Source organism: Lygodium microphyllum, chromosome 25 (assembly GCF_053477565.2).
Source record: "Lygodium microphyllum isolate KBCC chromosome 25, Lygodium_microphyllum_v1.1.10, whole genome shotgun sequence".
Taxonomy (NCBI): Eukaryota; Viridiplantae; Streptophyta; class Polypodiopsida; order Schizaeales; family Lygodiaceae; genus Lygodium; species Lygodium microphyllum.
Window position 1 is genome coordinate 21,561,849 of NC_141159.1, and position 19,148 is coordinate 21,580,996.

The window sequence follows — 19,148 nt, forward strand, 5'->3', positions numbered from 1 at the left end:
AGATGACTTCAAGGCTGAATGCTTTCCATCCGAGCATCCTACGTGAGCAATCAACCGTAGAAGGGCAGCATGTGATATGAAGAAAGTGCAGCGATGATTGAGGAGCTAAGCCATCACACGCTAATGAATATCATCGTGAAGGTGAAGTGGCTCAGCAATAGCCGCTAAAAGGAAGCCAAGAGATAAAAGAGGAGGGCGCCATTATCGCAAGCAGCAGGACTGAACATGACGACCTGATATTCAACAAGAGTACATGGTTGAGTTTGCCGAGATCAGCTGAAGATGGACAACATTAGTTAAGAAATTGCATGATCATCGAAGCATTCCCGACTTGCATACACTTCCAGATGGACAACTTGTGCTTTGAGGAGAACTTGAGTTCATGCTAGCTTGTCTTCTTCTGCCAGTTTGCTGGTACATCATCTTATCTTGAGCTAATTGATTAGCAATGTGGTGTAGTTAAAAAAACTGATGTTAGTTTTGGTTTCCTACGAATTTGTTAACGATTCTTGTTCATATTGAAGACGATCACATGTGCCAATGTGATTCAATGTTCAAGGAGAAGGAAGCTTTGCAACTACCCAGTGTTTACTCAATGTCAGAACATATATAATTGAGATTTGAGTTTTGATGGGAGTTTTGAGTGTTGGAGTAGAGTTGACTTGAGGGATATCAGCTAGGAGCTTATCATGTGTTTTGAGTTTTGAGTCTATAGGTTTTCACAAAGATTGAAACTTGGAGTTACCTTAGCTTCTCTCCCTTCTAGTCTCGAACCTTTTGCATAAGACATTGTGTCTTTCCAGTCTTTGTGTGCAACTCCTTCCGACAACGGGGATTGTACCAAGTATAATGGAAAGAGTTAAAACTTCAAATGGAACCTAGGATGACTTCCAGTCCACCATCAGTGGCTTCTAGTAAGCTAGCTTCAATATCTCCACCACGACCCTCTTAAGAAGAATAGAGAATATCGTAGGGAACAAGGATGTGGAAAAATTTCTATGAATTACCAAGCAATTGGACAAGTATCACACTAGGAATGACCCTTACTGCTTTGTGAATACTTCAAGAAAGTTGATGGGTAAAAAACTTTGTGGGTGATGCCAAGGATGCACAAGTGTTTGGACTATGCCTTGGGGAGAAGAGGGGAACTTGGTTCACTAGACTTGAAGCCACTAAGAGAGCCTCATTCATATTGCTCAAGGATCTTTTTATAAAATGCTTTGCAGCTGTCGGCTATCGTGAAAACCTCATCATTCAATTCTTGAACATCAAGCAATGACTTGAAGAAATCATGTGAGACTATGTCTCAAAAGTAAGGACCCCCTTTAATTGTATCCTATTAGGACAAACCCACCACCAAGGATATAACCAAGGCTTTTATCAAGGGTATCCAACATGAAAGAATTTATGAAACCATGGTAGGCAACTCGGATCTTAACCGCTCAAGCATCAACAAGGTACTTGAAAAAGCAATCTGCATTGATGATCTTCATCAAGAGAGAAACCAAGTTAAGAAAGCCATACGCACTACAAAAGATTCTTAGCTAAGCCATAGGAAGGCTAAGATGATTGATACCGAGAATCTAATTGCAAATGTTAAGAAGTATCAACAAGAGCTCTTGAAAATAGTACCTCTCTTGATGGCTCTTGACTAAGAGTCGCAAGTTTTCACTAAGGGCTATCCTATCCCTACCAATAAACTTGAAATGTGTAAGTTACTAAGCTATAGAGGTTGTTTTTTTCACTAAAAAATCGAACCCAACCGCTTAATCCTTTAGGAGTTACTTAACAACACCACTTGGTAATGGATTAACCTCCATCAAGTCCTATTTGATTATCTTGGTCTCCCTTGTCCAAGAGCAACAGATGGACATCAAGGACTAAAGTGAGCTAAAAAAGGAGAATCATACATACAAGAAATATGAAAATGAAACTGATATTGACTTAGTCAACTATAATTCCGATGATCAAATGATAAAGAAAATCTTGAATGTAAGCCCTCATAGATGGAAGATTTGCTTATTGATATGAGCATAGTCAAAATGAAATAAGAGCTAGAATGGTTGGAGCATTTAAAGGTATTAGACATGAACAAATGGGATATCAACTTGAATTGATTGCCATCCTCTCGGGTGCTCATGGCCAATAATGAAAAAGATGACATTTGATGCTCTAGTGATGGAAAGTACTGGCTCAAAAAAGAAATGGTTGTGATCATTCAAACCCTCTATCCCTTTGAAATCAAATGGCAATCCTCCTAAATGAGAATGCTATCCCATATATCCTTACTACACACATCATGCTTGAAAAAAGCTAGAAAAAATCCAAATGGAAAAATTCATGTATGAGAATCATGAGCATAGAGATTGGTTATCACCCATCCTCTTGATACTCAAGAGAGACAAAAACACTTGAGTATGTGTTGACTCTAAGAAACTAAATGCTGCAACGAAATGAGACCATTATCCACAACTATATATGGATCATATGATTGAATGCATGGTAGGGAAGAAACCTTATAGATTCTTCGATGATTTTTAGCCTATAATCAAGAGAGAGTTCACAATGATGATTAGCCTCAAATTCCCTTTGCCACCAAATGAGAAGTATTTGCCTACATTATCATGCCATTTGGCTTAACTAATGCATCACACTCTCTAGTGACTCATGTGCACTATCTTTGAGAATATGTTGAGATGGTAGCTCATGGTATTACAAAAGCTAAAGTTGTACATGCTCTTTTGTCATGGTCGCAAGCAAAAAATACCAACTAAAAATTGGTAGAGATCAATGCTCAACTTTTGGCTCAAATTTCATAATGGATGGCATTCCAAATGAAAGACATTGATAATAGGGCACAATCTCAAGATATGTGAACTATAATGAACATGGCCATCATGAGCAACAACTACTGTATTTTTTCGTTAGGATTGTGAGCATGAGCACAATGGGTAGTATGGGAATGGAATGATCATTGTGAGTAGTAGAATGAGCAACGATACAAGAATCATGAGTAGTAAAACCATTGGTATGGATATAAGCATTTATCCGCATAGGTCTAAGAAACATCTAGTTTACGATAGACCCAAGAACTTTACTACTAATCAGAAAATGTTTATTTGATAGTTCCACTTTTACTTGGACTTCATTGTCTTGAACTTGCCAAGTGGTGTAGCCTCATGGCAATACTAGTCAATGCATGAATGAATCCTTTTCTCTCAAGGTAAGGAATTTTGAGACTAGGAATGAGCAAAGGAATTTTCCTTATAGCATGATAATAAATCCAAACTAGGATTTTGTTTTAAAAAACTCATTCAAAGAAAAGAAGCTTACAAATTATAAAAAAGTTAGTGATATGGTATAGAAAATCTATCATCCTAAAACAAAAAAATTAAAAGTAAAGTTACAAAAGGAACTTTGAAGAATTAAACTTTAGATATATCTTGCTTTCAAGAAACATGGTTGCAATTGAATGAGCTATAATGAAGAAGATGGGTATTGGATCAATAATTGGAAGTTTACTTGTTTTTATTTCTATCATCTTGCATGATAATGGAATAAAAATAACATAAACTCAAGAAGTTTAAAAAATATTATAATGAAGCCATTTTCTTGATATTAAACTATATCAATAATCTATTCACCACACTCATCAAAGACCTACCCTTTGTTGCTATTACATCCCTATCATTTCAAGGAGGAAGAGTTAGCGATGCATCCAAATCATTATGCTAGCCCATACGTATTCTTGTGACATTTTCATTCTTACTCTTAATCAATTCTAATACACTTAAATTAGTTATCAATATCTTCTCTCTAGTGCACAAGCATGCACAAAGAGGCATACACATATATGTATATTTGATACCAAAACATGGCAAGTTTTTGGATATAGCTTTGTGCAAGCAAGATTATGCATGTTGCTTTCAAGGACCCCTTATTTATAATTTTTTACCTCAATTGAGCTTGATAAATCAACTTGATCAAACTTGTCAGCACCACTTCTTTTGTATCTCATTAATATTTTCTCCATCCTAGGAATAGTATTCATTTTTGTCAGTTCCCTCAATATAGATCTCTCTCTCTCTCTCTCTCTCTCATGAAGAAATGCATGGGTAACACATATAAAAGATAAACTAATACTTTAAAATCATAAAACTTTTTTGAACTCAATGCGAAACAAAATTAAAATCACAACTAAGGTCCCCCTAGGATTCCTTTATAAAGATAAGAATCCCATATAAAAATATCATGAAGGGAGGTGAGAGGATAAAGAAAATGGAGAGAGAAGACTCCAAGAAAGAGAAGAGTGTAGAGATGAGAGAAAGTATAGATGAGAAGAGAGAAGAAGAATTGGACATGTGATGGCTCAAAACAAAGCTCTCTCTAAGTACCTCAACCCATGTGTTTCACACATCCCTCGCATTGATTCAACATTAAATCTGACCCTAAAGCATAGAGTTCTTCTATAGTGAAACAGAGCCCAGTGGTTGACATGATCTTGTCCCAAAATACTTGAAGTCAAGACCATCATTCCCAAAGTAATGCTGGTCCAAGCAGAGAGTTAAGGCCAACCCTTAGCCTCGCAAGTCAAAAGGGAAAGTTTCATCACCACCAATGCATAAGTATCATCACCCATGAAATAATATGCATGTACTTGTGGATCCAAAAAATAATAAGAAATCAAATAAAATAAAAGACCATGATTATGGTCTTTTTCATACTGGTCATGATTTGCATAATTATCCACATATTGGTCTTCAAGTAACTTATCAACATAATCTTCAAAAAGCTTCATAGGTGGCTTCTTTAAACTCTTTATCTTCCTCTTAACCTACATAAAACTTTTCCTCAACATGACTATCTTCATCCTATTCATTTGAATATTCAATTACCAAGAATGTTCTTGCATTCTTTGCTTTGCAATGTCTTTGTGATTGGAGTACATCAATTTATCACATCTATAACATAACCCCTGAGCATGCAATTTTCTAATCTGGTCACTAGTTAAATATCTACCTCTACTAACTTTAGACACAATTTTCCCCACATCATCACTATCTATATCAACAATAGAATAGTCATACTATTGTCCATGGTGCTCATAACTAAGCATGTGGATAAGAAATAAACAATTGCTACTCATAGTCATAGTGCTGCCCATATAGATAATATTTCCCATAAGTGATTCTCTATACTCAATATTGTATAAATTTTGAAATGATTACACTAACTCTTGTTGACCTTCTACATCAGCCATAGCAATTGATACAACCGTTGTCGATACATTTGGGGTCAAAAGTCTACCGCGGGGGTAAGAGACAGCAAGGTGAAGAGAGTAAGATGGAAGAGAGCTTGGAATTAGAAGGTGGATGGAATTAGATAAGAATTTTAGGGTTTTGTGAATGGATTGAAGATTTCCAAGTTCAAGCACATGTAAACCTTCAATCACTTGGAATGCATTACCATAGGCTTCCTTGTATCTTAACACCCATTCATGTAAACAACTATTGATCCACTTTGCATAAGCCACATACAATATAGATCAAAGATTAGACAAGATTATGTTTAAAGACAATGTTTTCAGGGAAACACGATTTGAAATGATTTCAAGTGGTATGATTTGAGATTTCAGCCCAAAGGAATCAAATATTATAGACAAGATTTGGAAGATTTAAAAAATCTTCTTACATCAAGAGAATAGCTAGATGAAAGATACATGTAATGGTCCATCACAAGAGCTCCTGGAAGATACAAATATTATCAAGAGGGCTTCTATGATGCAAGAGAAATAAGAACAACTGATTGCTATTAGTTTGGAACTATTATGACTAAAAATTACAGCTCTAAATCAGCCCAGAAATATCTTCAAGAAACATCTTTGTTAATAGCTCAAGCTCGCGTAACATAAGACTGATTAGAGCACTTAGTTGCAAGTACAATGCTCCATGTCAAAGCCAATAGAATAAAAAATAATTTTGCTGCCCTCAAGACGACTGTCAGGACTACCTATATTAGTCCAAATAGTTCACATAAATCATCCAAGACAGCACTTTGGTCTTCCAATTTCTTCAGCCCTATCATAAACTTTATGTACCAAGCAAAATAGAGCATGTAAAATGCTTGTAGAAGAAGAGAGATGTCTCGCAATCTTTCTTGCCCTTTCATGCCTCTATAAGTGGCTGCATATTTTAGCCTAAGCATGAAGAAGGACAAGCAAGATAACTTTTTAATATTCTCTTCAGTATGCAAGTGCAATGTCAGCTTGCACTAGACATTCAATCCATCCAATGTAAGAAAATACCCAAATATAATGAGAAATGGTTCAAGAAAAACAGATGGGAAAAGTTTCCCAAATAATCCCTAGAATAGGCTGCCTATATCAGCCTCAGAAGAAGCACATAAATCATTTGAGAAGCCACACAAAGGCTCTATCCATCAAGAAGACATAATCATAGAGTATAGGAGTATGATCAAGTCCAAAATCCACGATAGGATGCTTACAATTGATAGAGAAAATGAGTGTGTAATCTATTGGCAAGCAAACTCTAGTTTTGGATAACCAAAACCAATCTTCATGTATTCCATAAACAAGGCAAGAAGTATCTTTGATCAAACTCTTTACAAGAATCTTGTGTCTAGCATGTAGGTAAATTCTAAAGCCAAGATACCCCTTTGATATGACAGAAGTAGATGCAAATACATTAGGATGAGCTTCATCCCATTAAATGAAAATTCTGGACAGCCAATAACAATCCAAAATCCTCTCATATTTCCATCATGAAAATACATTGAATGCCTCTGGAGGCAAGGGATACACAGTCCAACATGTTGAAGATTCAAGCCAAGATTGGTCTTTGAAGTGACAAGAATGGAGTGGAGGTTCAAATGAAGAGCTTCAGCCCAGTAAATTTCAGGTTTGGGCAGCCAATAGCAGCCCACATTCCATACAAAAAACAACCAAGAAGGCACTCCTATTGGCTCTCTTGATTGCATAGATTATTCACAGCATGTAACTAGAAATAGAAGACAAGATTCACCTCTTCCTCCTCCAAGAATGGTCACAGATCTCGAAGAATGGGCTGCTGCCTTAAATATATAGTTTTCCCCCTGTTTTTTAGGGCCACATGATGCTTATTTATAGCCAATGCATGGGCACAAGACAAACTTACTTGCCAAGTGGTGGAGAGTGCTCATTGTCTTCCTCTTCCTTTGTGGTTTGCATGCCTTTGTCTCCTTTGTGTGGCAGTATATGAGTTTCCTTCTCCTTCATCCAAGATGCGCCCTGCTCCAACTATGAAAACCCATAAAATGTGGTGCAAAAAGTGGAGAGTTCGTGATTTGCAAATAGATCACAACTAGGTCAGATAAGCAAAGGCTATGGTAAACACAATGTCCTACACTTAGCAAACCTAGACAACTTCATCTTCTTTGTGACTTTTCTTATCAATACACTTGTAACTCTTGAATATAATAAGTACACAACCACATCATAGGCTCCAGGAAAATATAACCCAAGAGAACCTGCCAACTCATCTACTCATGACCATACTTCTCATGTTTTATGTTCCATGACTTAAAAACTTGTAGGACTCTCATGTAAGCAATGCAAGGAAAGATAAGAGTAAGTAATAAAAACCCAATCATCTTGTCAAGGGTCCATGATGATTATATTGTGTTTTAAGGCAAAGAGCCTCATCTTTATTACACCATGTCACATGCTGGTGGACTTAGGTGTTTAAGATTTATTGAACTAGGCAAGTCTTCATGTAGCATGTCTAGAATACAAGTGACTAAGTGATACATGTAAAGGATAAAGACTTTGTTTTTAAACCATGTGCAAGGAGTCCCATGACATTCACCCCCACCTAACGTGCAAATCCTCTTGTATGTGCCATTGCATGAAATTGTAGCTTTAGGAGATTCTTCTTTTATCATGTCTTCATCTTCATCTTCTAAGCCTTCTTCTTCTTCCACGTCTTCAAGTCCATGACCTACTTCCAACTCTCATAGTTCATAGGTAGATGCTTCTCTTCATTTAAAGAGCTTGATCTGTTTTGCAGCTATTGGTACCTTCATGCTTGTTCCATCCAATTCAGCTAATGTGTAGGTAATATTGTCATGTACTACCTTCACCACATATGGGCCAAAACCATCGCTTTACCATCTTTCTATAAGCACTATACTGATTGTCTAGGTTGTTTTCGTAGGCTAGCACCCAATCATTTTCTTGGATAGCTCTTGGACAAAGTCAATGATGTTTATCAAGCCTTTTCTTGTTTTTTAACCTTGCTATATTTAACCTTTCAATGGCCGTCTCGACATTTTTAGGCCTTCTTTCAAGTTGTCTTATTTGCAAAAAACCAACAACTCTTCTCTACTTATGCCCTTATCCCAAGGAAATATACTCCATGTGGCAATAGACTTTTCAATCAGCATGATTGGTTGTTGCCCATACATTAGTTAAACTAGCATATATCGTATAACTGCACTATGAGTGGTCCTGTCAGCCCATAATGCAAATGGAAGTATTCTAGGCCATTCTTTAATCTTCCCTTTGCAAGACTTTGCCAAAGCTTTGAGAATAGGATAATGCCCTCTCTCGCTTTTGCCATTTGCTTCAGGATTGTAGGCTGAAGTTAAAGCTAGCCTGATACCCAATTGTGAAAAGAAGTCACAAGCCTCATCCACATCCAATTCTCCTCTATCTGCAACCACTTTACCAACCCAACCATAATTGCAAAAAACTTCCAATAAGAACCTGCAAAAACTGCTTGTGTAGTCTTTGTACTAAGAGCTTGTCCTTCCACTTGATTTGTCAAGTCTTCTCGTGCAAGCACAAGATATCTCATATTCCATAAACATGTAGGCATGGTGACCAAATCAACTACCCATTTGTAATGCATAGACAATGAATAGGCCGATTGCAACCCAACTCTATACTTTACCATGGAATACATTTAATAGACACTACAGGATTCCACATAATGTTGCACATCTTTATACATGATTTGCCACCAATACTTGTCTTTGATCTTGACAAATGTGTCCCAAACTCCTCTTATGTCCAGCCTACAAGCTTTCATGAAACTCCTACATCACCTATTGTTGAGAAACCCTATCTCCTAATACATATATTGGAGATCCTTTCTTTTTCTTTGCATGCTTTCATAAATATCCGTCTTTCAAGAAAAACCCATAAGCTTTTCTTTTAATCCTTTTGAATTTAGCTTCAAACCACTCAACCTTCTTTGTCATGAGGTTGAGATATTGGCCTATTTTCAACCAATCATCCTCATATAAATCTTCCAAAAATTGTGTTCTCACTAAAGCATAACAATGATGATTATTTTTCTATACTGCCCATCTCTTCTCCATGGTTGTAAGCTCTTTTCTTACTACTGAAATCCCTTTTACAATAGTTGTACCTGCAATAACTACAAGTGTATACTCATTCCCTAACTACCATTAAGTCATTTTCAGCACCTATCACATCATCCTCTTCATCTTTTATAAGCTCCTCTTCATTTTTAAACCTTTCTCTTGAAAGCATGTCAGCCACAGGGTTTTCTCTACTTGCAATATGCTGAAAATCAGGGTTAAGTGACTTTATATATACAATCCACCGTAACATGGCAATATCAGGAGTTGAGCAATTCACTATCATGCCCAATAGAGGTAGACTATCAATTTCTACCACTACATGAACTCCCATAGAATACTCCCTATCACACTCAAGGATTGTCAATACGCCCCTAAGATCTCTTTTGACTTGAGAATACCACCGCTGGTGTTCATTAAGGACCTTTTCTCCAAACCGAATGGCATACCTATTCCCATCAGCATCATCCTAATCCACTACCCAACCAATGCCAATTAGACTTCTATCCACAGTGAGAATAATAGGCTGCTCATTCTCATAATTTGCTCTCTTTAGTGTTGAAGCAAAAAATCAATAAGCTCTTTAGCTTCTAAACTACCTTCGTATGTTGTTTACCCCACCAAAACTTTTACCCTTTTCTTAAAAGCTAATACAAACTTTCAACCACATGAGCAAAATACAAAATCCATATCAAGTAAAAGAGACATGCATCCAAAAATCTTCTCACCTTGGATATATTCAAACATGTCTCCCGCATCTTGCTTATAGCATCAATCTTTACTGGTGAGGGCTTTATTCCATATGGTCCACACATGTGCCCAACAACTAATACTTCCTCCACTCCAAACCCCAAGTTTTCTCGTGACAAAGGATAATGCACTTCTTCAAGACTGCTCAAAATCCTGTCACAATCAACAATATGGTTAGCCATGAATCTTCTGCAACCCTCCTCATTCATCTCTTTATTCTTCTTATAGATATCACATCCTTTGATCGGCACATCATCAAGAAAGGGTAAGGTCAACTGAGGAATATGCTCCCTCAAAACTTTATGCATAGCATTCATCATATGTGCCACTGAATTGGTTGCCCCTATGGAAGCGTACACATCCGGACCAATCCAAGTGGTGTCTTCATGGTAGTGATATCTCGGCTTTCTAATGCAAGCTGGAACTGATCATATCCTAAATATAAGTATCCCATAGAGTAAATTGCCTTGCATGCAAGTGCTTCTGCAAATTCATCCACTATTGGGCCTAATCCAACATTCCTTATGGTGACCTTATTAACTGGTTGTAAATCATGTATGAACCTCAAAGAACGATTCTTCTTTGGAATAGTGAACGAACGATTTGAATATGGAGCTAAAGAGGGCTCAAAAATCTGCCTCCTAATCTTCTCGTTCAAAAGATCCAACAACTTATGCAAATATGCCCGAGGTACTGGAATAGACTTTAAATTCCATGGCACATGAGGTACTGTAAAGTTCACCATAGGTGCAACTATGGTCAAATCAACACATCCAATTTCATCTTACTCAAATGCAAAGGCTTTTCCATGTCTTGCCAACATCTGCAAGAAACAAGCTCTTTCTCCATGCAAAAGAAAGCTTGTATCACCAATTTGCAGCTTTTGTAAAGTTTCAGCTGTAAATTAATGTCCTACTTCATGTAGATTGCATAAACTAGACTGTTGAGTCACTTTTTTAGCCAACCCATCACTTTCAAGTGGTAAGGGCAAAGCTATGTGCTTAACCTTCTTTGCAACTGTTTTGTACTTTATATCCAACCTTGATTCAATCCTCATTTGCAGCCCATAACATTCATGCTCGAAAAACTCTTGAATGACTTCATATATCTCTAAAGTGTCAATATAAATAACCTCTTTTTCTACCCTATTCTCAGCATTAATTGCTGCAAACTTTTCAACCATTGTATCAACATCAACCAGCCCTAAAAGTAGCCCTAAAATACCTTCATTTGGATCCATCAAACCATATGTCTTCAGCTCTTTTCCAATCCAACCTATATATTTCTTTTCAACCCTTCACATGGCTGACATATTCTTAAAACTACCAAGACTACATGCTATCCATTCCTATAATCCAGACACAAACATAGTTTCCCCTTTTCTTGGAGGTATAATTATCTTTCTATAGGCAGTGCCATAGCCCCCACTTACATCACTGATGTCTAAAAATCCTTAAATTCTCATGTATTAGGTGGCATAGGATTATCCCGCAACCTATTCCGATTACAGAGATAATTCACACAAAAATGAGAAACTGTATTGCCTTGTTCGAACCCAAAGAACCATCGTCCAAGGCTTTTTTTTCAATCATGATTCTAAAATATAGAGCTATCCAAAAATCACCGGATAACTACATGAATCCTGCACAAAAATTTTATATTTATCCCTAACATGTCCAATAGTCACGTGTACATTCAAACAAGTGGCATAAAGATCCCATGATGAATTATTTGTTGCTTGCATACACCATCTTGGATGTACAACAATTGGCCAACCTCCATTATTATACAAACTACATGCCATAACATTGATTTCGGAACCATGATCCAAGAGAGCTAGGGAAGGCGTCTCTCTTTCTCCTAGTTTAACAATTGTCTCTGTTGTAGCATAAGCCCAATGCATTCGTGAATAATGACTCCTTGAAATAAAATGAGCATCTTCTTCTTCATGTGCTTGTTGATGGACATCCCCATTATACATAGACTTTTCTCTATGCTTAGTGCTACCCATAAAACAAACTTTAGCCACAAGCTTGATGTCTACATTCCCATTATTTTCAATATCAACCTGCTTCAAATCAGCATTACATGTATCATCATATTTCCTTTGAAGTTATTTCTCTATGTCTTTATCAACCTGCATCACTGCTTGCAAACTTCACCATCAAAACTGTCTTTTTTGTTTCAACATACCAATGATTCCATCATGCAATTCACGCTTTGCGATTCCAAGAACTTTGCCAAGTATGAATTCCATTCTACTCCCAAGTATGTGATCTTCCAAGCCTTTTTTAAGATTTGTAGCAGTCTCAAGATCCGATTGTAACCTGTAACGAGACTGCTTGCCCCGTTTCTTCCCTTTTTGTTTCTTCTCTTAAGATGCATCCTCCATAACATGCTCAGATATTTCTTTTTCAACCTCTTTCTGCTCCTCCATTTTACTTTGTGTGATGCATTTAGATGGATCTGAAGAGGAAGGACCAGTAGTGTCCTCATCTCTTCTTCTCTTTTCTTTCACAAGAGCTTCTTGATTATAAACCTTAGCCAAATAAGCATGCGCTGAAAATGAATCCACTAGTGCATTCCATCTTGTTCTCCCTCGTATACTCTGATTTGCATTAGCAAATTCATCCTTTGTTATTTTTCCCTTTCCCATGCAATTTAATGCTTGCATCCAAATGTGAGATTTTGTTTCAGGCATACCTCCTTTACGAGCTTCATCAATCCTTTCAATTCTCAACCCGTATGTGGCTACACCTATGGCAACAAATGCTATCCTTATAGCCATCTCTTCCAACATCTTCTGCATGCGACCATTTTCAAAATTTGGCTCTATTAAAAGAACAATTTTTGTTGCATGTATTTTTCTATCTTTCCAAAAGACTAACCTTTTTGCCTTCATTTCACTGTATGTTGTACAATCCCACTTTTCATTCTATAAACTGTCACAGCAAATGCATCTCCTCTTATATCCTTCTCTAAATAGCCTTTGGGTTGTTTCCCAACCCTTTTGTTCTACCTTGACATCCAATTTTTTAATCTTTATATTAATTTCTGTCAAACTCAACCTCAAATCACACATGCCATTGATTAGTTTATCCACAGTATCACCTTTAAGAGTTGAACCAACAGGTATAGTTGGTTATTCCACCATAGCTACAAGCGCCTTGGCTGTAATTTTAGCCCCCTTCTGAGCACTGGCAGGTGTGGTTCTTGTACCCCATCTTAATTTCATCTACTCTCTCTTTGCCAACATATCCATTGCCTCAGTTACATTAGCCCAATCTGATTTGAGACCCATTTTAGAAGAGGCATCCTCCAAACGATCAGTTAGGTTCTCTTGCAAGAGACAGAATCTGCAACCTTCAAAAACAAATCAAATTTCTAACTCTCCAATGATTGTTACTCATCGGCATCTAATTGCATATACGAAATTTCAAATTCAAGGAGCAAAGTTGTAGCAGCAAATCCTTTATTCGGATTTTTAGTCCAATCTATAAATGTATTTTTAGTTACCAATCTTGTATCTTAGAAGAAAAACTATTCTCTCAAAGCTTTCTTAAAAGTTTCCCAATCAGCATCTCTTCTATGTAACTCATCAATCTGATCATGCAAAGCATACATAGCCAAACATGAAAACTATCAAATTCATCCATATTGCGGTACCCCATGAAACAACATCTTTTCTTCATACAACCAAATAAAGGCGGAAACATTTGACCCTTTAACTGCTTCAATTCTTATCCTCTTGCCTGCAATGTATTCACAGCTAAGGAGTCAATTTTTTTTGCTTCATGCCGAGTTTGCTTCTGTTGTTATTGCTACTGCAACAAATAAATCATCTGTCATAGAGCATCACCACCACTTAAACCTGTAGAATCCCCCATCTTTACACACCTCTCTTGCCTACTTTCACGTTGGGTTCACCAATATCGACATGTTTAGGGTCGAAAGTCTACCGTAGGGGTAAGAGATGGCAGGGTGAAGAGAGTAAGATGAAAGGGAGCTTGAAATCAAGAGGTGGATGGAATTAGAGAAAAGTTTTAGGGTTTTGGGAATGGATTGAAGAATTCCAACTTCAAGCACTAATCAAGAACATGTAAACCTTCAATCACTTGGAATGCATTACCATAGGCTTCCTTGTATCTTAACACCCATTCATGTAAACAACTAATGATTCACTTTGCATAAGCCAAATACAAATTAGATCAAAGATTAGACAAGACTATGTTCAAAGACAATGTTTTTAGGGTAATCGAATTTGAAATGACTTCAAATGGTACGATTTGAGATTCCAACCTAAGAGAATCAAATATTACAGCCAAGATTTGGAAGATAAAAAAATTCTTCTTACATGAAGAGAAATTAGCTAGATGAAGAGTACACGTAGTGCTTTATCACAAGAGCTCCTGGAAGATATAAATCTTATCAAGAGGGCTTGTATGATGCACGAAAAATAGGGACAACTGGCTGTTATTAGTTTGGAGCTATTATGGCTGAAAATTACAGCCCTCAATCAGTCCAATAATATCTGCAAGAAACACCTTTCTTAATATTTCAAGCTCTCGTAACATAAGACTGCTTAGAGCACTTGGTATCAAGTACAATGTTCACAAGATGACTATGAGGACTGTCTATATCAGTTCAAATACTTCACATAAATCATCCAAGACAGCACCTTGGTCTTCCAATCAATTCAGCCCTGTCATAAACTTTATGTATCAAGAAAAATAGAGCATGTAAAATGTTGGTAGAAGAAGAGAGATGGCTTGTGATTTTTCTTTCCCTTTCCTCCCTCTATAAGTGGCTTCCTATTTCAGCCTAAGCATGAAGAAGGAAAAGCAAGATAGCTTCTTAATCTTCTCTTCAGTATGCTAGTGCAGTGTCAGCTTGCACTAGACATTCAATCCATCCAATGTCAAAAAAGACCCAAATATGATGACAAATGCTTCAAGAACAAGATATGGGAACAGTTGCCCCAATAATCCCTACAATAGGCTACCTATCTCAGCCTCAAAAGAAGCACATAAATCATTTGAGAATCTGCACAAAGGCTCTATCCATCAAGAAGACATAATTATAGAGTATAGGAGCATTATCAAGTCCAAAATCCACCATACGATGCTTACAATTGATAGACAAAATGAGTATGTGATTTATTGGCAAGCAAACTCTAGTTTTGAACAGCCAAAACCAATCTTCATGTATTCCACAAACAAGGCAAGAAATATCTTTGATCAAACTCTTTACAAGAATCTTGAGTCTAGCATGTAAATAAATTCTCAGGCCAAGATACCCCTTTGATATGACACAAGTAGATGAAAATACATTAGAATGAGCTTCAGCCCATTAAATGACAGTTTGAACAGCCAATAACAGTCCAAAATCATCTCATATTTCCATCATGAAAGTACATTGAATGCCTCTCAAGGCAAAGGATATAAAGTCCAACATGTAGTTGAAGATTCAAGCCAAGATTGGTCTTTGAAGTGACAAGAATGGAGTGGAGGTTCAAATGAAGAGCTCCAGCCCACTAAATTGCAGGTTTGGGCAGCCAATAGCAGCCCACATTCCACACCAAATACAACCAAGAAGGTACTCCTATTGGCTCTCTTGATTGGATAGATTATTCAGAGCATGTACATGGAAACACAAGACAAGATTCACCTCTTCCTCCTACAAGAATGATCAGAGATCTTGAAGAATGGGCTGCTGCCCAAAATATATAGTTTCCCCCCCCCCTGCTTTTTCATAGCCGCATGATGCTTCATTTATAGCCAATGCATGAGCAAAAGACACACTTACTTGCCAAGTGGCAGAGAGTGCTCATTGTCTTCCTCTTCCTTTGTGGTTTGCATGCCTTTGTCTCCCTTGTGTGGTAGTGTATGAGTTTCCTTCTCCTTCATCCAAGATGCGCCCTGATCCAGCCTGTGAAAACCCATAAAATTCAATGCAAAAAGTGTAGAGCTCATAACTTTCAAGTAGATCACAACTAGGTCACATAAGCAAAGGCTATGGTAAACACAATGTCCTACACTTAGCCAACTTAGACAACTTCATCTTCTTTGTGACTTTTCTTGTCAATACACTTGTAACTCTTGAATATCATAAGTACACAACCACACCATAGGCTCCAAGAAAATATAACCCAAGGGAACCTGCCAAGTCATTTGCTCATGACCATACTTATCATGTCTTATGTTCCATGACATAGGAAACTTGTAGCAGCTTCATGTAAGCAATGCAAGGAAAGATAAGAGTAAGTAACAAAAACCCAATCATCTCGTCAAGGATCCATGACGATTATATTGTGTTCTAAGGCAGAGAGACCCATATTTATTATACCATGTCACATGCTGGTGGTTTAGGTGTTTAAGATTTACTGAAGGAGGCAAGTCTTCATGTAGTATGTCTAGAATACAAGTGACTAAGTGATACATGTAAAGGATAAAGGCTTTGTTTTTTAACCATGGGCGCCATCATGGTTTCATTAAAATCCATAAGTGCATATGGTAAGATACAAATTAGATCAACCATTTGAGCATCTTTGAACTGAGTTTCTTCTATAATATCATTGATTGGATGAGACATAGTATCAAAAATATTTGCCAAAGTAGTCATTGCATTTTCTTGCAATGTTTGAACAAGATTGGCCTTAATATTTTCCCTTGAAGGTGCTTCTATAGCACTTATTAAGAGTGGTATTGCATCAACATCATACAAGGAATGTTTAACTTTCTTACAAGTCAATGAGAGTGCTCTCAATGCACTAGCTACCTTGCCATTATCAAAGCATATGAGTTTGAGTAATGGATCAACTTTGCTTTCTGGTTGTTGATCAAACATATGAAAGTGTAGTGTCAAATTTTGTGGTGGATGCTACGTTCATGTAGAAGATTTCTGAGACTACAGTTGCTGTTGTTGTACACCAAGCATTGCAATTTGTCATATAGTACATTATACCCCATACAACCCAGATATATAACCACAACCATGACACTGAATGCATAATACCTAGATGAATTTGAACCACAGTATGCATTCCACTGATAAGAATAGCAATAATTCCCCATAGTTGGATAGGACTACTTTGGAGCTATTGTAGAATAGTACTCAAATGCAAAGATGCCATGGTAAGCAGCACTAAGAAGGAGATTTCTATTTGTCATACTAAACTTGAAGTAGGAATTGTAGAGGGAGCCATACTCATAGCAATAAACCAACTAGAGATGTATCCAAGCTTCCCTAACTTACAACTACTATACTAGCATGTGGGGTACTCCCTGTGGCCATAGCAGCCTATGCCAATTCATCCACATCCTTCTCAGCATGCTAGAGTTGTTAGAGGATTTCTCTATTTGGTGGAGATTCACCATTTGGTCACAAATCAGATGTCATGAGTTTGTCTATCAGCATAGCAAGTGCTTCTAGTTTTGTGTATGTTCATGGCATTAACACATCCTTTCTCAATCTTGCTAGTTCAATGGAACGCAAGACAGTTTTCCTTTCCTCTATATCTATTGAAAACCATTAAAACTCCTCTCTTCATTTTGAATTATATATCCTTGTGCAAGTAAGAGCGGGTCCATCAAGAAGTTGGCAGTACTCTATGAAAGAGAGAATAAAAATGCAGAGGTGAGAGAAAGTTTAGATGGCGAGAAAGAAATATTGAAAGTGGAGAGAAAAAGATAAGAAAGAAAGAGAGAGATGGTTGGCAACCAAGAAAGGATAGAAAGAAGCTTGAGAGGTGAAGGATAGAGTTGTATTATTTTCAAGAGAAATATGATAATATACATATGTCCTTTACACCTTTTGTATGCCCTTAACTCACCTCTTTACAAAATATGATATTGAGAATATTATTTTGCATAAATAGATAACCTTAGCAACAAAATAGAATATCAAATGAATAAAATATCATTATATATAGTAAGGCATAGTATTGTTGTTAAGCTAGTGGACTCTTCCCTTTTTCTAATAATGATTAGAACTCTATGAATAGTTACTATCCTTCTTATGTAAAAACCATTGGAAACTATGTGAGTGGAGAAATATAAAACTAGCAACATTAGGCCCATAAGGGTTTTTTTAAACACTTGCATATCTTCTCAAAAAAATAATTGATGAAGGACCCTCATAATCCACGATATTGCAAGAATATTTCGTGCAACCTTTTAGATTGAACACTAAAACACAACTTATTGATGCTTGCAACTCCAATGGTGATGGGGAAAAAGAGCTAAAAAGTTTTTCTATTTATTCTCAAGTGGCTCTAGGAACTATCATGATCTCTCTATATAACTTGTTGATCTAGGCATATACTTTGAATATGTATACATAAATCAAAACATCCTCCCTCAACACTTATAGGAATCACACTAATATCAAGACTACAAGGGTGTCCGTAGGCTAACGTACTATGCTTTTTCTACTTGTTCATAGATTTCGAAAGCATGGGCTACCTAGCATAAAGTCAACATGTTTTCCAGATGACTAGATATACTTTTTAATTTAAAAATATATCCTTTGATGTTACACTTGCAAAATGGGAATCTAAATGTGTTCAATTAATGAGCATCCGACAGTATGCAAAGCAGGACATTGAGAGCATTTAGACATCTTGGGTTGTTGGATATCGAGACTATGTGGGTACTTGAACTTGAACATGAACTTGTTCAATTAATGAACGTTCAATAGCATGCAAAGTAGGACATTGAGAGCATGTTTGCATCTTGAGTAGTTGGATATTAGGACTATGTGGGTACCTACACTTGAACATGAACCTGTGCCTAGAGTTTGTGGTTGCCATCATATAAGAGGGAAACTTTCTTTCACTGTAGCATCATGGGCCAAACCTAGAAATGAGTACCACCACGATGATGTTAGAAAAATTGGTTACTTTGGAAGTCACCTCATGAAGCGAAAGATTAATAATGGAAATATATGTGAAGCCACGGAAGATAAAGTCATGCAAGAGCGTATGCCCCACCCCCCATGTAAGAGCTCTTCTAACTAGT

The 19,148-nt window shown here is 36.9% G+C and overlaps 1 protein-coding gene across 1 annotated transcript in view; it reads right to left on the reverse strand.

The window, feature by feature from the left end:
- Positions 1-19,148, reverse strand: part of LOC148013962 (agamous-like MADS-box protein AGL11) — a 177,298-nt gene that overhangs the window by 68,739 nt on the left and 89,411 nt on the right. Inside the window, exons 2-3 of the mRNA XM_087666500.1 lie at positions 15,937-16,059; positions 3,956-4,034 (exon numbers count right to left, since the gene is read on the reverse strand). Coding sequence (XP_087522626.1) covers positions 3,956-4,034; positions 15,937-16,059 — 202 coding nt within the window. The remainder of the gene's footprint in view (positions 1-3,955; positions 4,035-15,936; positions 16,060-19,148) is intronic.